General features: G+C 37.6%; 1 protein-coding gene across 1 annotated transcript in view; it reads right to left on the minus strand.

Moving 5' to 3' along the window:
• LOC306847771 (uncharacterized protein) overlaps positions 1–22,649 on the minus strand; it is a gene marked incomplete at its 5' end in the record, with an annotated part of 57,388 nt that overhangs the window by 7,954 nt on the left and 26,785 nt on the right. Inside the window, 30 exons of the mRNA XM_079381917.1 lie at positions 1,710–1,895; positions 1,999–2,049; positions 2,144–2,450; positions 2,533–2,672; positions 2,783–2,872; positions 2,995–3,093; positions 4,500–4,646; positions 4,733–4,822; positions 4,958–5,125; positions 7,303–7,416; positions 7,533–7,683; positions 8,562–8,659; positions 8,859–8,963; positions 9,077–9,169; positions 9,420–9,588; positions 11,493–11,684; positions 11,791–11,861; positions 13,171–13,260; positions 13,371–13,622; positions 14,506–14,541; positions 18,008–18,101; positions 18,217–18,261; positions 18,434–18,487; positions 18,570–18,614; positions 18,745–18,801; positions 18,983–19,036; positions 19,760–19,852; positions 19,940–19,981; positions 20,069–20,104; positions 20,273–20,335. Coding sequence (XP_079238043.1) covers positions 1,710–1,895; positions 1,999–2,049; positions 2,144–2,450; positions 2,533–2,672; positions 2,783–2,872; positions 2,995–3,093; positions 4,500–4,646; positions 4,733–4,822; positions 4,958–5,125; positions 7,303–7,416; positions 7,533–7,683; positions 8,562–8,659; positions 8,859–8,963; positions 9,077–9,169; positions 9,420–9,588; positions 11,493–11,684; positions 11,791–11,861; positions 13,171–13,260; positions 13,371–13,622; positions 14,506–14,541; positions 18,008–18,101; positions 18,217–18,261; positions 18,434–18,487; positions 18,570–18,614; positions 18,745–18,801; positions 18,983–19,036; positions 19,760–19,852; positions 19,940–19,981; positions 20,069–20,104; positions 20,273–20,335 — 3,232 coding nt within the window. The remainder of the gene's footprint in view (positions 1–1,709; positions 1,896–1,998; positions 2,050–2,143; positions 2,451–2,532; positions 2,673–2,782; positions 2,873–2,994; positions 3,094–4,499; positions 4,647–4,732; positions 4,823–4,957; positions 5,126–7,302; positions 7,417–7,532; positions 7,684–8,561; positions 8,660–8,858; positions 8,964–9,076; positions 9,170–9,419; positions 9,589–11,492; positions 11,685–11,790; positions 11,862–13,170; positions 13,261–13,370; positions 13,623–14,505; positions 14,542–18,007; positions 18,102–18,216; positions 18,262–18,433; positions 18,488–18,569; positions 18,615–18,744; positions 18,802–18,982; positions 19,037–19,759; positions 19,853–19,939; positions 19,982–20,068; positions 20,105–20,272; positions 20,336–22,649) is intronic.

Below are 22,649 nucleotides of genomic sequence, written 5' to 3' on the forward strand. Positions count from 1 at the left end.
GGTTGAGACATTTACATGAGACATTCATAATCATACTATAGGCAAATTCCAATATAGTAATATTCTTGTTCATGTGCAAAATCTGATAATCTACTCAAATACTTATAGGATATGGTCACCTACACTTACACTACACTCTTACAAATTGGTAATACTACTTTTAATATTATTTTGTATATACTTGTACAGCCAAAGTAGAACTGTGTGTGTAGACACATAATACAGATGAATCACAAATCATTAAAAGGCAGATGAAATTTAAATTCATTCTAATATAGTTACACGTTGTAGCATAAAAATCAGCTCTATAACATGAAGAAGCTGACCTGCCGGGCCTGCAAAGATCCAATGTCATCAGGAGGAGCAGAGCCATTCCCACGAAAAGTGAAGTAAAACAGAAAATGCATGTGATACCCAGAATGTGCCTGGATAAAAATAAGCCCAACAGACACTAGCCAAAATAGCCTCCTCCTTCATCAAATTCAAAAGCTTTATATCTATTTTATATGAAATGCAACAGAATTCGTGAATGTTTTTGCTCTTTTTTCCAAGGTGGAGCCCATTTTAGACAGTCCTGCATTGGCTTTTCATTTCTTACAAATCAGCACATTTTCCATGCAAACATGCCAGATGCACCCTCATTTTATTTAGTGAAAGACAGACATAGACAGCATCCTGTGGAGAACACTGCAGCTTTTACTGCTGAAAAGAAGGGATGGGTGGAAGTGAAGACACACAAGGATGAATGATGATAGAAGAATGGACGGGTGAACAGCTAACCTTGGATAGTGAAAGCTGTGTGTAATACTCATAAAGCCCTGACTGGACAACTATGAAACAATGACTGCACAAAACCTCTTCATGCATGCATATTCTTCACTTAGGATTTGTTATCTCCCAACACATGACAAACCGGTACACAACAAAGGAAGGGAGTGATGAGAACAGAAGATCACTTGCAGTGAAGATAATGCAAACAGTGTCTTGTGCTCTGTCATCTGAGAGTGAGTGTATTTGTGCTCATTGGACATGGATATGGCATAATCATGATTGCTTGTGCAATATTTCATGCAAATCAGTCAAACAAAAACAAAGCCAGTATGCCCTCTGGTTAACAATCATAATATTACATGTGCTGATGAAGTGACCCCGAACAAAGGGTACTTGTACCTGACTTTTTTGTTAAACTTATAAAACAGATTTATATAGTATTGGGCTGACTGTTAATGCATTCAGTTCCTTTTTAAACTAAACAGTGTGTAAATTGTGATAAAAGACAAATATCACATCTTCTCTGGTATAAGTTTCCATAGGAGTTACAAGCCACTACACCAAAACCATGATTGATATCACTTTTCATAAATCAATTGCTTGTTTCTGGTGGGTGTAGTAGGCATACATAAGAAAAACAACAACCACTGTGGTAAAGCACAGTATTAAATATTAGAAGTATGTGGTGAAGTCAGTATTTGTTGGGATTACAAAATTGTGTTTTCGTCTGACAATTTAGGAGTTCTGATTAAAACATTTGTTTGGATACTTGTTTTGGATAGCAAACTTGTTTTAAGAGTTTATTCTTTTTTAGACAATCTGCTCCAGGTTACTCTTTATTAAAACTAAACCAAAATAAAGGCAAATGTCGGCTTGACTCATGACACTGTGAAACCCAGAGGGCAGAGCTGGCCAAAAGGATTAGATGTTTAACTTACCAGCTCTTCCGGGGGCACCAGGTGGACCTTGGAAACCTTTAGGTCCCTGCACAGGCAGGCCTGGAGGCCCAGGTGGTCCTCCAGGACCAACTGGACCAGGCAACCCAGGAAATCCTGCATCACCCTTTGGACCAGGAAATCCAGGACTACCGGCAGGGCCCGGAAAACCAGGGTCTCCTTTAGGCCCTGCAAAAACAGTCAATAATTGTAAATTTGCTATGAACATTATGATGAGGAATGTGTTACAAGTCTTGAACAAAGTACTTGAACAAATCATTCAGTACTTTACCTGGTGAACCAGGGAAACCTGGTGGGCCTGGGCCACCAAGGCCTGGAGCGCCTAGGTAAAACATTTAAAAAGAAATGTTTCTAGATACATATGCTACATTGAGCACATCCAACATACTTTTGATTCCCTTTGGATTCAGACTTACCTGGTTCACCCTTTTGTCCTGGAGGTCCTGGAATGCCATCACGACCAGCAAGACCTTTATCACCAGGGAGGCCAGGTAGTCCAGATCGTCCAGGATCTCCTGGCCTACCAGATGCTCCACTAGGACCAGGAGTGCCTGGAGCACCATCCAAACCTTTAGGGCCAAGAATGCCAGGTGCACCTTGGAATCCTGGGAGTCCTGGATCACCCTTTGGTCCAGAGCTACCAGGCAAGCCTGGAGATCCTGAAAGGCCAGGCTGGCCTTTCAGACCAGGGGTTCCAGGAAATCCTGGAGGGCCTGGTTCACCCTGGGAATTTAATAGAATTTAATAGCATTAAATATTAAAGTAAATATTCTCAATGTTTAAGCAGAAAGCATGATGTTTTTACCTTTGTCCCAGGAAGTCCCGGTGCTCCAAATCCTGGTGAGCCAGGATCACCTTTGGGTCCCGGGAAACCTGCTGTTCCTGGGGAACCAGACTGGCCAGATCGGCCTGGTTGGCCGGAGTTTCCTTTCACTCCAGGAACTCCTATTACAAAAAAGATTGGCTCAGTCTAGCTTCAAGATTTTAAAGCCTCAGAAACAACAGTCAATAATTTTTTTTTGTTTTTTAGAGTTGTACGAGAATAAAGAGCTGACCTGGTAATCCCATCTCCCCCATGCTACCCTTCAGTCCTTGGGCTCCTGGAGACCCTGGAGTTCCTGGAATACCAGGATCACCTTTGGGGCCTAACAAAAATACATAATCCATTAAACTTGTCAACCAAAACCCATTGAATAATACATATGCACATACAGGAGACTAGTTGATTGAAAATCCTTTTTTTTGATGGCTCAAATATCTGCTTTACCTGAAGGTCCCGGTAGACCTGGCCTTCCATCTTGCCCAGTGAAACCAGGATCTCCAGGGATACCGGGAATACCCTTTGCTCCTGGTGGTCCGCTAAAACCTACAAAACAAATAAAGAGAATCTTGGAGTGACCAAAATATATGAGAGGATTAAAAGGATCCATTCTTTTAACTCTGAATTTGGAAAAAACACAGATCAAGGAAGAATCCAGTTTACTTTATATAAAAGATGGTCCCACTGATATACCGATCACAAAGAAAAGGTATGAGAAAAGGTAATTATGAAGAAAGTAGTGGTTGACCATCATTACGCCAAGGCTGAAACACCAGCTGACAAAGGGTAGTTTTTAATTATCGACATTGGCTAACACATTTTTCTGTTCAGTCAATAATTCTCATAAATATGACTTTTTTGGACATTACATGGTCTTTATTTGAGAAAATATAACCCCCAGTGCACAGACTTTTCGGATTACAAAGTAACTGTTGGTTACATTGTTTATTTCTTTATTTTTGAAAATACCATAATACCATTTAGTTGTTATCTTAACCATATATTTATTTCACAGATTTTAGTATATAAAAAATTTACTCATTTTCAAATCATTTGTAATTGCTTGACTAAAAAAAATTATGCTAAATAAATATAAATTTAATAGCAGGTTTTTAGGTTATTTCTTTAAATTGTGCAGTCTCGTATATTTTTACTTTATTTTGGCCCCATTCTTTATTAAACCCCATTTTATTTATTTGTGAATTTAGTGAACCTCCTAACACACATACACACACACACACATGTTGGTTTTTGTGGTTTATGGGGACTCTCCACAGGCGTAATGGTTTTTATACTGAACAAACTGTGTGTGTTATTGCCCTACACCAACCCTACACCTAAACTTAGCCCTCACAGGAGACTTTGTGCATTTTTAGATTTTCAAAAAACACCATTTAGTATGTTTTTAAAGCCTTTTGAATTACGGGGACATAGGCAGTGTCCTCATAAACCACCTTCATATTGTAATACCTCTGTCATACCCATGTCATTATACAAATTTGTGTCCTCATAAACCACATAAACATGCACACACACACACACACACACACACACACACACACACATATTGTGGATCTCATTCTATATATTTGTGAATATGTTTAATTTTCACAAATGTCTTTACATTTATTTGTGTATCATAATATATTTATTTGCAATAAAGGAAAAGTTCTAACCTTATACTAGTAGGAGGTAATAAGTTAAGACTGGGTAATAAAATGCTCGAGCAGTGATAATATTCATGATTCATGAATATACATAATAAACTCCTTTGGGACACTCAAATCTGGGAGGAGAGAGTTTCTGCCTTGGCTTCATTAAAGTAACAATATAAAAACAATTGTCTAATTTAGCAAACAACATGTTGACTTCATAATGATAACTTATTTCCCTCAAACAAAACATAAATAGTTCATTCTACATTAAGGTAGCAGCCAACATGTTTGACTCACCTGGAACTCCGGGTTCTCCTTTGTTTCCCTTAAGTAGATTTGTAGGTGGGACTAGGCCAGGTGAGCCTGGAATGCCTGGGTCACCTTTGTCTCCCTTTGATCCTGCGAAACCTGGGCTTCCTGGTCGTCCTGGGACACCGTCATCTCCTGCAGGGGCACAGAGCACAATAATATTTTGCTCTACAAGGGAATTTATGAAATTTTTTCAGAAATAGCCAAAAATGGTATCAGACCTTTTGGTCCTGGAAAGCCTTGTCTGCCAGGGTTGCCAGAGGCACCTGCAGGTCCTGGAGCACCCATCCCACCAATGTCTCCTTTAGGCCCTGTAATAATGATATAGGATTAGTAGAGAAAGACCATAAATAAACAAGACATACATTGTATATATTAAATAAATACAGTCAAATGTGATAACATCAGGGGATATTGGTCTCATATTACATATTAAATCATATTACCAGGCAGGCCTGATAGGCCATCTTGACCAGGTAGTCCTGGACCCCCAGGTGGACCAGCAGGACCAGGAGGACCAGGAAATCCAGGGTTTCCTCTGTCACCTTGCAACCCTGGAAAACTCGAACCTGGGGGACCACGGTCTCCTTTCCCTCCATTCGCACCAGGGACTCCTGATGAAGAGAAGACGACAATGGTGTGATATAGTAAAACACCACAAAGTTGTTTAACTAAGAACCATAACAGGGGTCCTAACATCAGTGTTTGATAACGCTTACGAGATACACTTTATCGAACGCACATTTTTTTATACTTCCAATAAGTTATTGGCAAGTTTTACATGCTTAGGTTTTATAATCCTCAAAACCACATTTTATTAGACAAAGAAAAAATTTAGTAGGGATGCACGATATTGGATTTTTGTCGATATCCGATATACCGATATTACCTTTTGTTTGGAAACAACACCAAGTCTCTCCTGTGCAGAAATTATAAGCAAAATATTTTTAATTTTGGTTAGTTTTTAACAAGAACTTATTTAATAGAATTAAATAAAAGATAATGAAAGTTTTTTGACAGTACATTGAAGCTTTGAAAATAACTATAAATAAACTATATCAATCGCTGCATTTTCCCCCCAGAAAGATGCAGTGTTAACCCTAACATTTTTTTTAAGATTGAACACTTGCAGATGTTCTAAAACAAAAGAGTTGAAAAAATTCTGAAAATCTTTTATTTTTAAAATCTTTTAAAAATAAAACATATTAGACATTAATGAATAAATCAGTATATATCAAATTATTTAAATTACAAGTGTCATGTTTGTGATTTTTTTTTTTCATTTAAGCTATAGCTTCTGACCATTAAATCAAAACATACTCATTATTTTATGACATCAATTACTGCTTTGTTTAATCAGAAACACAGTCTAAATCAGGGGTCGGCAAGTAAGTTTGGCATCGGGCCAAAAAAAATTTTCAGCACTAGATGGCGGCCCAGAACATAGTCAAAGGATAATTTAAGATATTAATTGATGAAAAATGCAACCAGAATTGCCTGTGACTGACTGTTACAGTGTATTTTGTAACTGGTAGTGAGCTGTTATTCTGTGTAAAATCCTGCGCCAGTCTTTAACAAAAAGCCACATTTGTGTGGCGGTGTCCGATCAGAGTATGTGAGTGGAGTGGAGCGTCAACAATTTCCCTTCCGCGCTCACCGATATCAGAAACCCCGCTCCGCGTATAAAGTATTTCAGTATTTTTTCAAATATCACAGTTCTATGGAAGCCCGTTTCCACCACTGAATAAAAAATAAAAAAAGGTTATTGCGACTTTTTATCTCACAATTCAGACTTTTTTTCCCCACAGAATTGTGCGATATAGCTAAACTTATAAAGTCAGAATTGCGAGTTAAAGTCCAGTTTTGAGGGGGGAAAAAGACTGATATGTTCTCAGAATTGTGAGTTTATATCTCAGAATTATGACTTTTTAACTCGCAATTGCGAGTTTAAATCACGCAATTCTGAGAAAAAAAAGTCAGCCGTCAGCTGAAAATATTCAGAAGGAACAAATAAATTCCTTGAGAAATATAACTTCTCGCTCATGTCCACTGCAGTCATCATAGCCTTCACATTCTTTCTGATTTGAGTGATCCTTTTCTATCTAGCTAACTAAATATGTTTAACATGTGAATTCTTGCTAAATATGCAGTTATATTATGGGTCGTTGGCATTGTACTCGTGATGGAGCGCTCTTGGAGCGAGTGAAAACCACGACGCTCCGACTTTTAAAAAATCCGCTCCTCGCTCCGTTCAAAATCACACCGCTCCACTCCGCTCACATACTCTGATTGTGAGTAACTGTTGCTGTCATGAAAGATCTATTTCAGAACCAGCTGCTATCAAAATAATCTGGCTACGGGCGTGGGCCAGATATTATTGCTGGCGGGCCACTTTTGGCCTGCGGGCCGCCTGTTGCCGACCACTGTTCTAAATGTTATTTGTGTAGGCTATTTTACTTTTAATTTAATTAGAAGTAGGCCAAAAGCGCCCCCTACAGATTAAATCTCTTTACCGACTGGGCGTTAGGACCAGGGAGGGTGCTATTACTGTTTATATACCGAACGCGTCATTCTGTACGTGCTTTTACAGATTAAGTGCAGCGATCTAAATCAGTGAATCTAATATCATTTCCGATATCAGTCCGATAATATCGTGCATCCCTATAATATATCTTTAATTCAAGATTCTTTCTGGTCTCACAGTTCATTAAATGTTTGAATAGTCTCTACAGGAAGAGCTTCTCGGTTTATGTTTGGACACATTTAAAAAAAAATAAAATAGCAGACATACCAGGAGACCCCATAGAGCCAGGAGCTCCAGGAAGACCAGGGGGGCCCTGAAGGCCAAAGGCAGGGGGCCCTGCGGGGCCACGGGGACCAGGACCACCAGGAAAACCAGGATCACCTAAGAGCAAAATGAAAATGCAAAGATCATTTGGAAATAATAAAAAAAAAATCACGTTAGAAAAATTGAAAGGCATTTAATTTGTTTACAGTCCAACATTACTATATAATGTCTACCTTTAGATCCAAAGGCACCATCAAGACCTGGACGACCTGGTGCACCAGGGCTTCCAGGGAAACCAGGATCACCTTTAGGACCGGGAGCACCTTTACTGCCTGGTAATCCTGTAGGACCTAGAGGTCCAGGTAGACCAAAACCAGGCTCTCCCTTTGGGGACAAAGACACTTATTTGAGCACTTTAAACTTAAAACTATTAATTCCTAATACAGTCCACTCATTTATTATGACCATAATGCACTCTAATTTATACTGTAGAATAAAACCAGTAAACATAATGCCCAAACAAATTGCCCATAATTCAATACAGACATGACAGTAAAGTATAAAAAAGGAAAACAGATGCACATAGCAGATTCGTTTCTTCCTGCAAATTTCAGTTTGCACGTGTACTCTTTCCTTATTCAGGCATCAACTGATTAAAATGCCAAATGAATGAATGAATGAATCCAAAAATATATTCGCTACCATTTAAAATTTTAAGTCTGTAAGCTTTTTTAACATTTTTAAATGTAAGTCTCATATGCTCAACCAAGGCTGCATTTATTTGACAAAAAATATAGTAAAACAGTAATAATGTGAAACAGTATTAAAATAACTGTTTTCTATTCAAAGTAATTTCTTCTTGCTATGGCAAAGCTTAATTTTTTAGCAGACATCACATGATCCTGAGAAACCATTCTAATATGACATTTTGTTCAGAATTCTTTGATTAATTCATATATTTAAAAAGAACAGCATTTATTTGAAATATATATATATTTTTTGAACACAGATGTCTCCACGATCACCTTTGATCAAATTCATGCATTCTTGTTGAATAAAATTCAGAATTAATTTAGTATTAAATTATTTTTTTTAAGTCCGACTGACCCCAAAATTTTGAATGAAAGTGTATTTTGGTAATGTGCAATAGAATGATTCAGAAACTGATGATTCAGATATCCGGTTATCACCTGATGGTAAAATACTCGTATTGGTGAAGTGTATAAAATCATATTGTATTGTTTAGATTAAATGTTTCATACTTTGGATCCAGGAAATCCAGGCTGACCAGGCAGTCCGTCCAAACCTGGTCGTCCAGGAATGCCAGGTCCACCAGGGGAACCAGCAATTCCAGGAAATCCTGAAGAAAATGGACAAAACGGTTTCTCACTACCCAAGTTAAAAAAAATTACTTTGTGGTATTTGGCAAAATCTTACTTTTTTCAATGAATAATGCTCATTTTCTCCTTTAAACTATTTTTTTCATGAATTGGACAACACATAGCAGCAGACAATCTACATGAGTCTATTAGTGTTTCAATTGCAGGAAAACATTGTACCTTTAGGACCAGGGGGCCCTGGCAAACCAATACCAGGAAGACCAGACTCTCCTTTGGATCCAGGTAAACCAGGGAACCCAGGCTGTCCTGGTAGGCCTGGATTACCTGTACATATATCAACCAGTCTCTATTGAACTCTGAATTCCCCACCTGCTCCATATGCATTTAAGACAACTAAATGTATGCTGACAAACTATAGTCAGTTGTTATTTCTTTACCTGGACTTCCTGGCAAACCTGGATCTCCATCACGTCCTGAGGGTCCACGTTCACCTTTTTCTGACACTGCTAACCCAGCTTCACCTTTCTGACCTACCCATTCAAACAAACATTGAGATGATGTAATGTCCATTGTAAGATCACTGCTACACTGTAACATGCCAAGATACAAGTTACAGCAGTCAGCTGTACTTCTAGTTATCACATAAACAGGTAACTACACTTAATTACCTCGATTAGTGCAAAAATAGCATATATGTAATTCATATGATTCACATTATGAATTGACTGACAGCCTTAAAATAATCTGAATTTAAAAACAAGACAAAGTATTGTTTTTTACCTGGTGCTCCAGGGGCCCCTGGTCTTCCTGAAACACCCTGGATACCTTTCTCTCCAGGAGGTCCCTGAGGGCCAAATCCCGGGGGACCTGGCAGACCCCTGTCTCCTGAAGGTCCTGGCAAGCCAGGTTGACCTGATGGACCTTGTGAGCCTTTCACCAATGCCGAACCCTGTAAGAAAAAAAATGGCTTATTTCACTGCAAATTGTTTTGTGAACCTGTTATTAAAGGGGTCATATGATGCGATTTCAAGTTTTCCTTTCTCTTTGGAGTGTTACAAGCTGTTTGTGCATAAATAAGATCCCTGAAGTTGCGAAGAATAAAGTCTCAAACCCAAAGAGATATTCTTTATAAAAGTTAAGACTTGTCCACGCCCCTCTAAAATGGCTCATTTAAACACACCCCACATGTCTACGTCACGATGTGGGGAGATTTTCATAACACCGCCCAAATGTATACGCAAAGAAAGAGGGCATGATTTTTATTCTCGCTGTAGTGTTGTTGCTGCTGCTGGCGCCATGTCCAGGGGTCTGTCTCATAAAACAAGTTTACCAAATAAGCCAGGCTTATTTCAGTTAGTCTGACTTATTTTGAACCAAATCAACTGACAATAAATCAGACAAACTGAAATAAACCTGGCTTATTTGGTAAACTTGTTTTATGAAACAGCCCCCTGAAGACGCTGTGTTTCGTTGTGAAAGCGAAACTACTTTGTTTGGGCTTCCAAAAGTTGGACACAACTAGAAATCAGCGGTTAAGTTGTATTTACAACACTGTTCCAGAGCAGTACAACACAAATATTTGAGTGTGTGTGGTGCAATTTATGGAGGACTATTTCCTGAACCTGGCAGGAGAGTAGCCTCCAATGCTAGCTGTGCACAAAGGCTGTTTCTATAAAGCGGGGCAATTCCAACAGTGCAAGGACAGTCTGACAGTCTGAATTTTGAGCTGTGTAGAGTAGCTCTTGTTTTTTGTTGTAGAGTAGCTCTTGTTTTTTGTCGTTTCTCTGATAACAAATGCAGACATGGTAATGTTTACACGGCGCGATGCAACGCGACACCTGAAAAGACAGTATAAGTCATTATAATCAGTAATTATGTCCCCACTGGATGCAACAAATGCCATGTTTGTAATGGGTTTTATTGTTTTAGACTCGTCGCGCCGGGAAACGCCATCACTATACGGTGAGGGGCGTAACATTTCCATCACACGCTTGAGGTATTCGTCAAATCACAATGCACTGGATAGCTGGCCAATCAGAGCACGCCTCGCTTCTCAGAACAATGAGCTTTGTAAAAATCGATGCGTTTCAGAAAGGCAGGGCATAGAGGAGCAACAATAATGTACAGTATGTGGAAAATAATGTGTTATTTTTTTTTTTTTGTGAACAACATTTTTATTCAGATTTAGTTTCATTCCAGAAACAAAACTCAGTTCACGGTTCAAAAGAACTATGTACATCAGATACCATGAAGCCGTCCACTTATACAGAGAGAGGAAGAAAAATAAGAAAAATAAAAGTAATAAAAGTCCTATAAGCATTGTAGGGATGTCAACTTTTCAGTCTATCTAGCAACATCTCAGAAACATTTGTCCAACTCTGAATAGTGTTGTCCTTTGCGCCATTGAATCTGGCAGTGGTACATTCCATCAAAACAATGTGGAAAATAATGTGTTTTTTTAACTTTAAACCACATAAACACATTGCATTACACCAAATACACAAAATAATGTTCTTTTTAGCAACGTCACATGACTCCTTTAAAGTCATGCAGAGCCTTGTTTCTCGTTAGAAACATAAAAAGTGAGTTTACATAAAAGTCTTAAATGCAGAGCAATAAAAAATATTTTAATTTAATTTTTAATTCTAAGGGTTAAATAGAGGTTGAACATGTTCTCCAAAGGTTGACTAAGATAAATGGTAATTTAGTAGTCTGAGAATTATTATTATCATCATCAATTATTGCCTGGCCTGCCTGGTATTGCTATGTCTGTATATTATTAAATATCAATGTACTTAACTGTATAAAACACCCAGAAGTTGTACTTCTAATGAAAAGTAAATAAACACTCACAGGTGGTCCTCTGAGGCCTGGGGGACCAGGAACTCCATCACGACCAGGTCTTCCGTCGAGTCCCGGCAGACCTGGAGAGCCAGGAAAGCCTGTGTCTCCCTTTTCTCCTTTCACAACCGGAACAGGGAGTGCATTGCCTGGGTCACCCTTCTCTCCAGGGACTCCAGGGAGACCCTGAGCACCTGGTATTCCCTAAAGAGTAGAAGTGTTAGGTACTTATGTGTCTCTTAATCACTCTGAATCATCTGTCACTTTAAACAAAAAATGAGTTATCCAGCATGTGTGAGGAAGAACTCACAGGTGGGCCCATGAGCCCTGGCCCTCCCGGGAATCCTCTGTCTCCTTTAGATCCAGGCAAACCAGGTGCACCTGACATAAAAAAGTGTAACGTGCAGCTTGAAAAACATCATTTTGTTTTGGGTCCACCCCTTGTTCCGTGTCGTAAAAGCATGTCGCATAGCTTAGGGCTGGGCGGTATATCGAGTTTGTACGATATATCGATATATTTTTTATAAGTGATACGTATGAGGCAATACCGTTTATATTGATACAGTAGTAGTTTGAAACGAGCGCATCTGGAAAAAAAATATCTCGTGGAGAACACAGACTGAACTGCTGAGAAGAAAGTGCATAATACAATTTGTTCTAAACATGTGACAAGTTTTATATTGAGGGCTTTAAAAACTCGTAAGATATAGTAGCCTATAGTTTATAGTTTCAGTTTAAAGCAGCTCTGACAGAAAGGCTGTGTGTGCTGCCGACAGACACGCTATTCACTCTGTTTAATGTGTTGGAGATGTGCTGTTTTTCTAAATGCATAATTTACATTTCACAGTTATATTCTCCATCTGTAAATGTTAGAAAGCCATGGAAATATTTCCATTGTGCTGTCAGAAGTGCATGAGCCTTCTGCTTTGCGATTCTCTGCTAAACTTTACAGACTTCATTTTCAATGAGTGACGCATGCGCGCCAAACAGACAGAGCTCAATTAAATAGTAGCACAATAATTCTGACTAAAATATACATTTTGCTTAAATATTTGTAGTTGGAAAATAAATGTGACGTATGTAGAATTTTAAGCCTACAAGTAAGTGTATTTGCATGATAGCGCTAACTGTAAAGTGACTGTAATTGGGTAATCAAAATAGCCTTTTTACTCAATTAGTCTCAGCTTTTTTATTATTTTCATTTTTAGTTTAGTAAATTTAACTTCTGCTTTAAAAGCATTATTCTTGTTTTTAGATTGCAATGTTAGAATGCAACGTGATTTTAACCCTTTTTTTTGCACATAATATACATGGTTATATTCACTTTATTTGTTTATGTGTTTAATCCAAATACGAAAGCATAGAAAATACCAAGATATATATCGTATACCACAAATGCTCATATCGCGTTGCATCTTCTCATCACATCCTGTTTTTGGTTCATTTAGAAGTATTTGGTCCATGTTGTGTTCATATTTTATTCGAACTGCGCCAGATTTCGTTTGGAAGCGGACCGAGACCCATCTTTTTAGCGGTCTTGGTCTGCTTGGTTGGTGCGCACCAGGGTTCGGATGGCAGCGTTCACTCTTACTCAAATGAACCGCACTAACAGAGCAATTGCACCAGAGTTTGTTTTAATCAAACCAAACATGACAAGTGTGAACACACCCTAAGTTGACTTTAATCTTACCTGCATTTCCAGGAGGACCTGGAAACCCTGGGGGTCCTGGGACAGGGTTTCCATCAGTGAAACAATTGACACATGTCTCTCCTTTTTGACCTAAGACAGTTGGTATTAGAAATTATTAGACACAAAGTTCCTCAAACCTTCCAAAGGTGTGTGTGTGTACATACATAATTTTATTTTCTAATATGAAATAAAAGGCAAACCTTTCTGTCCTGTTTCTCCTGTAAATCCTCGCTCCCCCTGCAGGCCAGGAGAACCGGGAAGACCACGATTACATTCTGTGTTGTCATTTAATATTCCTGGGGGACCAGGAGGTCCTGGGACTCCTTGGAGACCTGGTGGACCTGTTCTCCCAGCTGGTCCAGGGAGGGAGATTCCAGGCTGTCCCTCATCACCTTTTTCTCCTCTTTCTCCAGGTAAACCTGGTGGACCGGAAGGACCTGGACCTCCAATTCCTATAATGACAGATTTATTTAATTCACTGCATTAATATATTAACATGAATTACAATCACATTGAGTCCATTGTGAAAAAGGCCCAGCAGAGGTTGTACTTCCTTCGCCAGCTGAGGAAGTTCAACCTGCCACAGGAGCTGTTGAAACAGTTCTACTCTGCCATCATTGAATCCATCCTCTGCACTTCAATAACTGTCTGGTTCAGCTCAGCTACCAAATCTGACCTCAGAAAACTACGGAGAGTAGTGCGGACTGCTGAGCGAATCATTGGTACAACCCTCCCCACTCTCCAAGAACTGTACTTATCCAGAGTGAGCAAAAGGCCTGGTAAAATCACTCGGAACCCCTCACATCCAGCACACTCTCTCTTTGAACTGTTACCATCTGGTCGACGCTACAGAGCTCTGAGAACCAGAACAACCAGACACAGAAACAGTTTCTTCCCTCAGGCAATCCATCTCATGAACACTTGACACTAAACGTGGAACACACAACTCTATTATACATTATTTATTCACCACACATACTTATTTTTTCATTTCAAATTTGCACATACTTGACCTGTACATACATAGTTGTTTATATTATATATTGTGTTTTTGCTGCTTTGTACATTGTATATTTGTATATTATTCTTTTATTATCTGTGTCCTGTCCTGTTGCTGTCTTTCTGTTGCACTGTGGAGCTTCTGTCACTACAACAAATTCCTTGTATGAGTAAACATACCTGGCCAATAAAGCTCATTCTGATTCTGATTCTGATATGAATTTACTGCAAATAAAAAGCTAAAAGAACTGTAATGAAAAGCTTTGTGAAAGACATCACAAAATAACATTAAAAACTTTTATAAAAAAAAAAATTAAAAAAAAGCTTGCCGCTTACCTGGAGGTCCTGGTTGACCAGGTGGCCCCTGAATACCTACCAAAAGATGAATATGCATTGACTACTTATACACACAACATCATACAACATATTTTTATGCATGAACAGGAGATAAATTATATTTCTGGTCACTTTCTTCAATGTCTGACCAGGTCACACAATACATGAATTGTATCACTGAGAAGGAGCCAAATTCTGTTTCATGACAATGACATAAATGGCCCATACAAACTGTTAAATGGGACTTGTTCGTTTGATAATGCATGCATGCCGTTCAGGGAACCATGCATGAGCAAAAATAATGAGAAGCATAATGAGAATAATGAGAGTTTTGTGTTTGATTAGAGTTGGAGCTAAACTTTGCAGGACAATCGATCGCCAGGAACAGGGTTGGGCACCCCTGCTTTATCTGGTCTTGTACCAAAATAAATCAGTGACCTTCTGATTCCTTACTCTCCTCAAAGAGCACTTAGGTCTAGTAATCAGCTTCTCTTAAATGTCCCACGTTGTTGCTGTAAAACCAAGGGTGGTTGGGCTTTTTCAGCTGCAGCCCCTAAACTTTGGAATAGTTTGCCTGTAAATGTGAGACTTGCTCCTTCACTAGCTAGTTTTAAGTCTGTCCTCAAATCTTATTTGATTTCTCTGGCTTTTGATTAATGTCAGTTTAAGGCTTTGTCAATTTGCTCTGATTCTATTTTATGTTTATTTTTCATATGATGCACATTTCCTTTTATATACTGTGTTTTACAGGGACGGACATTTTTTCTTAAATTCAAATAGTAATGGATTCTATCTACACTATGTTAAAATAGCAGGATTTTCTGTTATTTATACTACTTGTCGCAAAATAGTGGCAATTATCTGTACTTCAGAATTGTATTACATTATAAAACAGTATGCAATAATAGTATTGAGTGTAAACTGTTCATAATTTTAATTCAAATTATTAAATGGATGCCACCTTTTAACAAAGCCCTCCCGACACCTACCCTTACCCGATACTTTATTTTCAACTTTTTGGTTATTTTCTTTTTTATTGACATTAAATGCTTTTACGATGTGACATGAGATTTAAAAAGGGAGAAAAAAAGTTCGGCAAAAGGTGTGCTCGAACCCGGGTCGATCGCGTCAAAAAGCACGCGCTTTACCATCTGCCTAGTTCTATTCACACCTTGACGGGAGGAATTAGTGTAAATAGTCTCTGCCAAAAGTGTAAATAGACACTCCATTTACATTATCAAAGAACATTATCATTGGCAGAATTAAAGCACTCTCAAAAGCTCCCATTAATTACTGAAGTTGCTTACATTGTGAAATTAATATCGTAATGATTATGATTCCATTGACGGTGCGCGACATCATTGCTACGAACAAACATGGAAGGAATGATGTTTTCGAGGACACCTGTGGACAATGAGTAATAATTGGATATCTTTAAAATGGGGGTTGGTTGTTTGACACGGGACTGTAAAAGAGACTGATAAACTGTTTTTCTAAGCCTGCTGGGGACACAAAAGGGATCCCTGGCGTTCGTGGTTGGCTAGCACCACCGGTGTTGTGCCGATTATTGTACAGCACTTTGGCGCAACTCTGTTGCTTTTAAATGTGCTAGAGAAATAAATTGACTTGACTTAACAATATAAATGTCTTAAAATAAATTTCTAATGTGTGATTGTTTTAAATCAAGAAACCGGTTTTTGTTGCCTGATATTATTAATATTTTTTTGTCTCTTAGAAATTCACAATTGATAGTAGTAGAAGCTTGAATTAGAATGCAGATGTAATTTTTGTAACATCTGTAAAATTGTAGCAACCTCATTTTTATATGGTGAAATTTAATTATTCTGACCAAGTCTTATAACCATTTTTTAAATTAACCACTGGTCTCCCCCAGTAGCATACATTTAAATAATGATAAACACAGTTAAAACCACACATATAGCACACTCCAATACCACAGTAAAAATATAACTGTTTTTTTTTTTTTTTTGGTATTTGTATGAAAAAAGTAGCCTAAAACATTCAGTATAAATGCACACATAGCTTAATCACAAAAACATATAATTATATTCCATTACTCCTATAATAAAATTCAATAGGCTATGAATATCCCACATTTCTGCCACAAAACCAACTGTTAGTGTTACTACAGTATATCCATGGTAAATGATTGCGATTTGCAGAGTGAAAAGCCTTCTGACTGTATGTTTGTCAGCGCTGTTTCATCTGGCTTTAAACTAGTTTAAATCAGTGAGTCACTTGTCTTCTTCACTGAACTCAAGCGCTTCACACTTCATCTTGACCAATCAGCTTACACATGTCACTGGTAGTTCCTATAGAACTGTTTTAGACTCTACTCTGAAGTAGGAGCTAATTATGTTCACCCAAACTGAGTTTCTAGAACCAAAACCGTTCCAAGGTCCTGCAGTGCGACCATGCCTAAAAGAATAGTCGCGGGAACATATTTTATCTGGAGGGTGATGGGGGGGTGGGGCTTGATGTTGCAGGGCTGGGCCATGGTGGGAGATTTTTGACAAAATCCTAATATTAAACAGCCCAAATTCGAATAGATTAACATACAAATTATGTATGCAAACCAATATAAATTTGTGCTTTTGTGATTTTAGTTCAATATTTTTTTCTTTAATATTTCTATTAGGTTATTTAAGGGGATTTTACTAAATATTTACATCACTGATACGCAAAAGTTTTGGTCAGTGCACTTTCTCAGTGTAAATTCTCTCATCAGAAACAACAAAGTGCAGATGTATCTACATGTGATGTAAGAGATTAATTCATCATACACTGCAGACAACATCACTGATTATAGTTTATGGCTTTTTTTAGAGTGCTTACACTCACGCTAGACTGAATTCAGTGATATTCTTTAATAATGTAAATGTTCTTTGCTCACTGTATAATTTGTTCGTTATTTGAATAGTGGACATGCGGCGTTATAATTAACCTTAGAATGCCTTTTTATTAAACGTGATCAGATTAAATACAAATTCAGACATTTAAATATTTTGTCATATGGATAACCTACTTGCCTAAAATGTTATGATGTGCGTAATAGATTACATTAGGCTGCAGACAGTGGTTTGAGCGCGTTTGACCAGAGACTAGAGGTCGTCTTGAGAAGCGAGAAAGCTTTGGAAAATGGCTCAAAAAAGGTGAGGATGTGAATGGGTTTTACAAGTCAGAATGTAAAATGACGGTAGCCTAATATCGCGTGAACATTTCACATGAAATTCTGTCTGTGTGAGGGGGAGATGTAGAAAAATACAACCACACTAGGCTATATATTGCTGGTCAGTTTAATAAATAATCACACTATCACAAAAATTAAGTATCTTGGGGATACTCGAGGGGCACAAGGAAAATCTCAGACCCGGCCCTGCGGCAGGGGGTGCTGTAGCACCCTCAGCACCCCTAGTTCCCACAGCCATGCCTAAAAGCAGGTACTTCTACCACTAGTTCTGTGCGAAAGCCCCTTAAATACCTGGCAGTCCTCTGTCTCCTTTAGGGCCAGGGAATCCTGACTCGCCACTGTCTCCTTTTGGTCCTATTCCACCAATGCCTGGGAATGGTCCATCCTATTGGGTGAACAGGTTTTATAAGTAAACTAATCAATGTTAAAATATGATAAATAATAATAAATATTAGGCATCTGTAAAATGGCAGAATAACACAGAGAAATAGTCAACATACCCTGTATGACGGAGGTCCAGGAGGTCCTCGATCACCTTTCTCACCCTAAAGGCATTAATAACAGAATGCATCAAACCAGGTCATTTTCTCAGAGGAGGCACAAAAAAATAGTATGACAATGAATGCTATATTATGATATGCATGTTCATTCACAATATGTATGCAAATCCACCAGATAAAAAAAGAAACTAACAGAATAATTACAAAATCTACTTACTCTTGCACCATCTCGCCCCGATAGACCAGGAGGACCTGATTCTCCTTTATCACCCTAAAAAAGATATGTCACAACAGAATTAAAGAATATCATCTGTTTGATAAACCTTACTGAATATCTGTTGTAGACAGCTTACTGGATATCCAGGGAGGCCTTGATCACCATCTTTGCCAAGTTTTCCCTAATAAAATAAATATATCAACACATAAATGTCATAAAAACCTGTCTTTTGTAATCTGTAAACATAACTAGTAGTTACTAGTAGAGTACCACTAGTAGAGTAGTTGGGGTTTCATTAGGCTTCAACTCACCCTCTTTCCAGGCTCCCCAGGTTCTCCTTTCTCACCTTTCTGGCCCCCTTGTGGACCCTGTCAGACAAAGACATGACTGTTAATTACAAAATGAACAAAAACAAAGAAAGCATAATCCACATATTTATATGTACCTATAATGTAATCTATCAGATGAATACTATACTACTGTGAGAGGTTAAGATGCCAGTGTTTTTAATGAATGTAGAATGAAACGAAAGGAAACAAAAATACATACAGGGGGTCCAGGGGGACCTGGAAAACCAGAATCTCCAGTTGCGCCACGATCACCCTGTTGAAAAACAAACACAGCAAAACATTAATCAAAACATACATTGATACACGTGCTATCATGCGATGTAACTCAGGAACGTTTTACTGTTTGTCACTGTGTCTGACAAAAAAGTAATTGAGTTGAATATGACCAAAAACTGGATTTGGACTGGGAGTAAAAAATTAAAAAATGTTAAAAGAATAAGACTTTAAGTGCGAGATTTACTAACAGCTCCTGCTAGCACAACCCCTTTTTTGACATAAAAAAAAACAACTACTGTCAGGATTTAATAAAGACACACATTGAAAAATTAGAGATGACATGGCATGGACAGAGTAATTTTTGTTGCTAACCTTTTTGCATTTTCATTTGTAGGAGTCTCCCTTACAGACACAAAATGTATAGGAGGAGAGTATTTGAATGTCTCATGCAAGTTTTACGCTAGTCAATTTACTGGCATTTGTGCAATTATTTTACGGCCAAAAAAAGAACATGTCTTTCGCCAATATGCACTTGTGTTATTAGTAGATTACATGTACCTGATCATCATCGGTAATTGGTAGGTTGCATTGGTCATTATGGGTGATTATGGAAATGATTGGCTATGCCTGTGTTCTTTAATTTGCGTATTGTCACCCGGAGAACTCTCCACTCACATTTTATGGGATTACGATCTCACACTAAATTGCCATGTTTAGTAAATCTGGTTCTAAAAGGTTTGAAGCAAGTAAATGATGTTACCTTTTCTCCTTGTTGAATGACTGTATCAGGTAAGCCTGATACTTCGCCAACCTGCCCTGGTGGCCCAGGAGGTCCTTGTAATCCACGGTCACCCTTCACACACAAACATACACGCATTAAAAACCCAACTGTTAATAAACCTGAGAAACATGTTGTTCTTGTCAAGAACCAGCTGCATACCTTCTCTCCTTTGGGTCCTTGGAAATTCAATCCCATGTTTCCCTTCAAGGTAAAGAGACACATTAGCACTTTGACAAAAAGAGAGTGAAGTAAAACTTGACACTGTTCAATTGCAGCATTCAAACTTACCTTTGGCCCTGGTGGACCAGGTGGGCCTGGACGCCCCTGAATGACAATAGAATTTACAAATAAAATTAATTATATTATTTGCAAAATTCTAAAACTGGATGACCAAGATTCACAGCCCTTCATCTGAAATATGCGTGGTGGAGTCTAATTCACAAAAGCTTACAGCTGCACAAATTAACAAAGAAATTGCAATCAGTGTCTTACCTCATACCCTTGTGGACCAGAAGGACCAACAGGACCTGGAAGACCCGGGGGTCCAGGATCACCCTATATATCATAACCAGTGTTATGAACTAGAGTTATTTCATATTTATCAGCATTTCAAGAAATGCACATATTTTCTGTTAATTACAGTACAGTCTAGGGTAACACTTTAGAATACTGTTTCTTACTTACTGCATAACTAATAAGGAATTATTGAAGAACTAACAGGTAATTATTCATTAACACTTAACTCACTACTGTTAACTACTAAGGAAGATGTGTTAACTAATCAGTATATAATACAATTTTATGATTGTGTTAAGTAACAGTTAGCTAATCAATAAATAATGTATTCTGTTATACCTCCTGAAGAACTACTATTAATTATCTACTATTTAAGGTTCAAGAAAAATAACTATGAAATAACTACTAATGAACAGTTATACGCAAAAAGTCACTATAATAATCAGGTTGTGGCCCACAAATCAAGTACTTGAGAAAAAGTACAGATACCCCAATAAAATATTACCCCATTAAAGTAGGCCTATTCATTTTCAAAACTACTTGAGTAAAAGGACAAGTACAAAGTACTACTACAGTAGCAACTTTGTTACAGTCCACTACTACTATTATTAGGCCATCATGGAAATGAAATATGCGTTTTGTTTGCTGCACATCCAAAAGGACTCATTACTATAATTGTACATAACGAGAGGTAAGAACCAGAAGGGTGTAAGTGACATTTTGGGTGAAATGGATATGTACATATAAAAAAGTATACTGTCATCCATGAGTGTACAAATTTTTATTATAAATGATTGAAATCAGTGCACAAAGTCAGATCAACCTATGGTAAATTTTTGTTTTGGCCCTCCTGTAAAGTTGGTGAAATGTCACTTATGCCTTTCTGGTTCCTTTTCCTTAAGTTTTTGCCTGTATGGTAAATAATTGCCTTGTGCACATATTCTGTAGGAAATCTACTTCGGAAAAGAACCCCAACTCCACTGTCTTGCCATAACTATCCAACTTACTACAGATACAGTACACTCTGTAAAATGGTGGTTTGTTAATTAATGAATTTATTTATTTACCGAAACACTGGGATGAAGCTGTTGGGTCATATTTGTTTTTTTAAGTTAACACAGGGAAGTTAACTGCAGTTTCCCTGAGCCCAGCTCCCGCACAAGTAATTAATTATTTATTAATTACTAAAGGGTTCACTATATTTTCACTTTAGAATAGGCCTACTGTTTCAGGTTCAAAATAAGTTCTGCATAATTATTTGATAATTATTTATTAATTACTAATGGGTTCCCTATATTTTCACTTTAGAATACTGTTTCAGGTTCAAAATAAGTTCTGCATAATTATTTGATAATTATTTATTAATTACTAATGGGTTCCCTATATTTTCACTTTAGAATACTGTTTCAGGTTCTAAGTAATTCTTGCAGAATTATCTGATAATTATTTATTAATTACTAAAGGGTTCACAATATTTTCACTTAAGAATAGGCCTACTGTTTCAGGTTCGAAATAAGTCCTGCTAAATTATTAGATAATCCTTTATTAATTACTAATGGGTTCGCTGTATTTTCACTTTCCCTCAGTCCTTGCCTTACATACAGGAATTGAATTAATGGTAATATGGTATATGCTGAGGAGGCATACGTACTGTATGTAAAATATAAAAACTAAGGTAAGTTATCGCATGGCACTGGAGTGGTGGTGGGGTTCCAATTCACTGCACAGGCAAACTTTCATACTGCTACTACTACTACTGCTAATAACATTTATATGAAAGGGTCACAACTCAATGTAAGTGTGTATAACTGTTCATTAGTAGTTACTTCATGGTTATTTTTCTTGAACCTTAACTAGTAGATAATTAATATTAGTTCTTCAGGAGTATAACAGAATACATTAGTTATTGATTAGCTAACTGTTACGTGACACAATCATAAAATTGTATTATACAGTATACTGATTAGTTAACACATCTTCCTTAGTAGTTAACAGTAGTGAGTTAAGTGTTAATGAATAATTACCTGTTAGTTCTTCTATAATTCCTTATTAGTTATGCAGTAAGTAAGCAACAGTATTCTAAAGTGTTACCCAGTCTAGAAGGCAGAAATAATCACAACTGTGACATAAAAGTTGCAATTATAAGAAACTTTTAAGGGCTGCTTTAACTTGAAGATGGCTTATATAGTAAAGAATTTAATCTTGTTATGATACTTGTTTGAAAGGGTACACAGTGAAATCCACTGTGAGCATATCCCCAGTTTGGGTCAAATTATGCTTTGATTTCAAAATGATGTTTTCATTTTACCCAAACATTCTTGGGAACATCAGTTTCACTGTTCTTTGAAAAAAT

Source organism: Barbus barbus (assembly GCF_936440315.1).
Source record: "Barbus barbus genome assembly, chromosome: 1".
Lineage (NCBI taxonomy): Eukaryota > Metazoa > Chordata > Actinopteri > Cypriniformes > Cyprinidae > Barbus > Barbus barbus.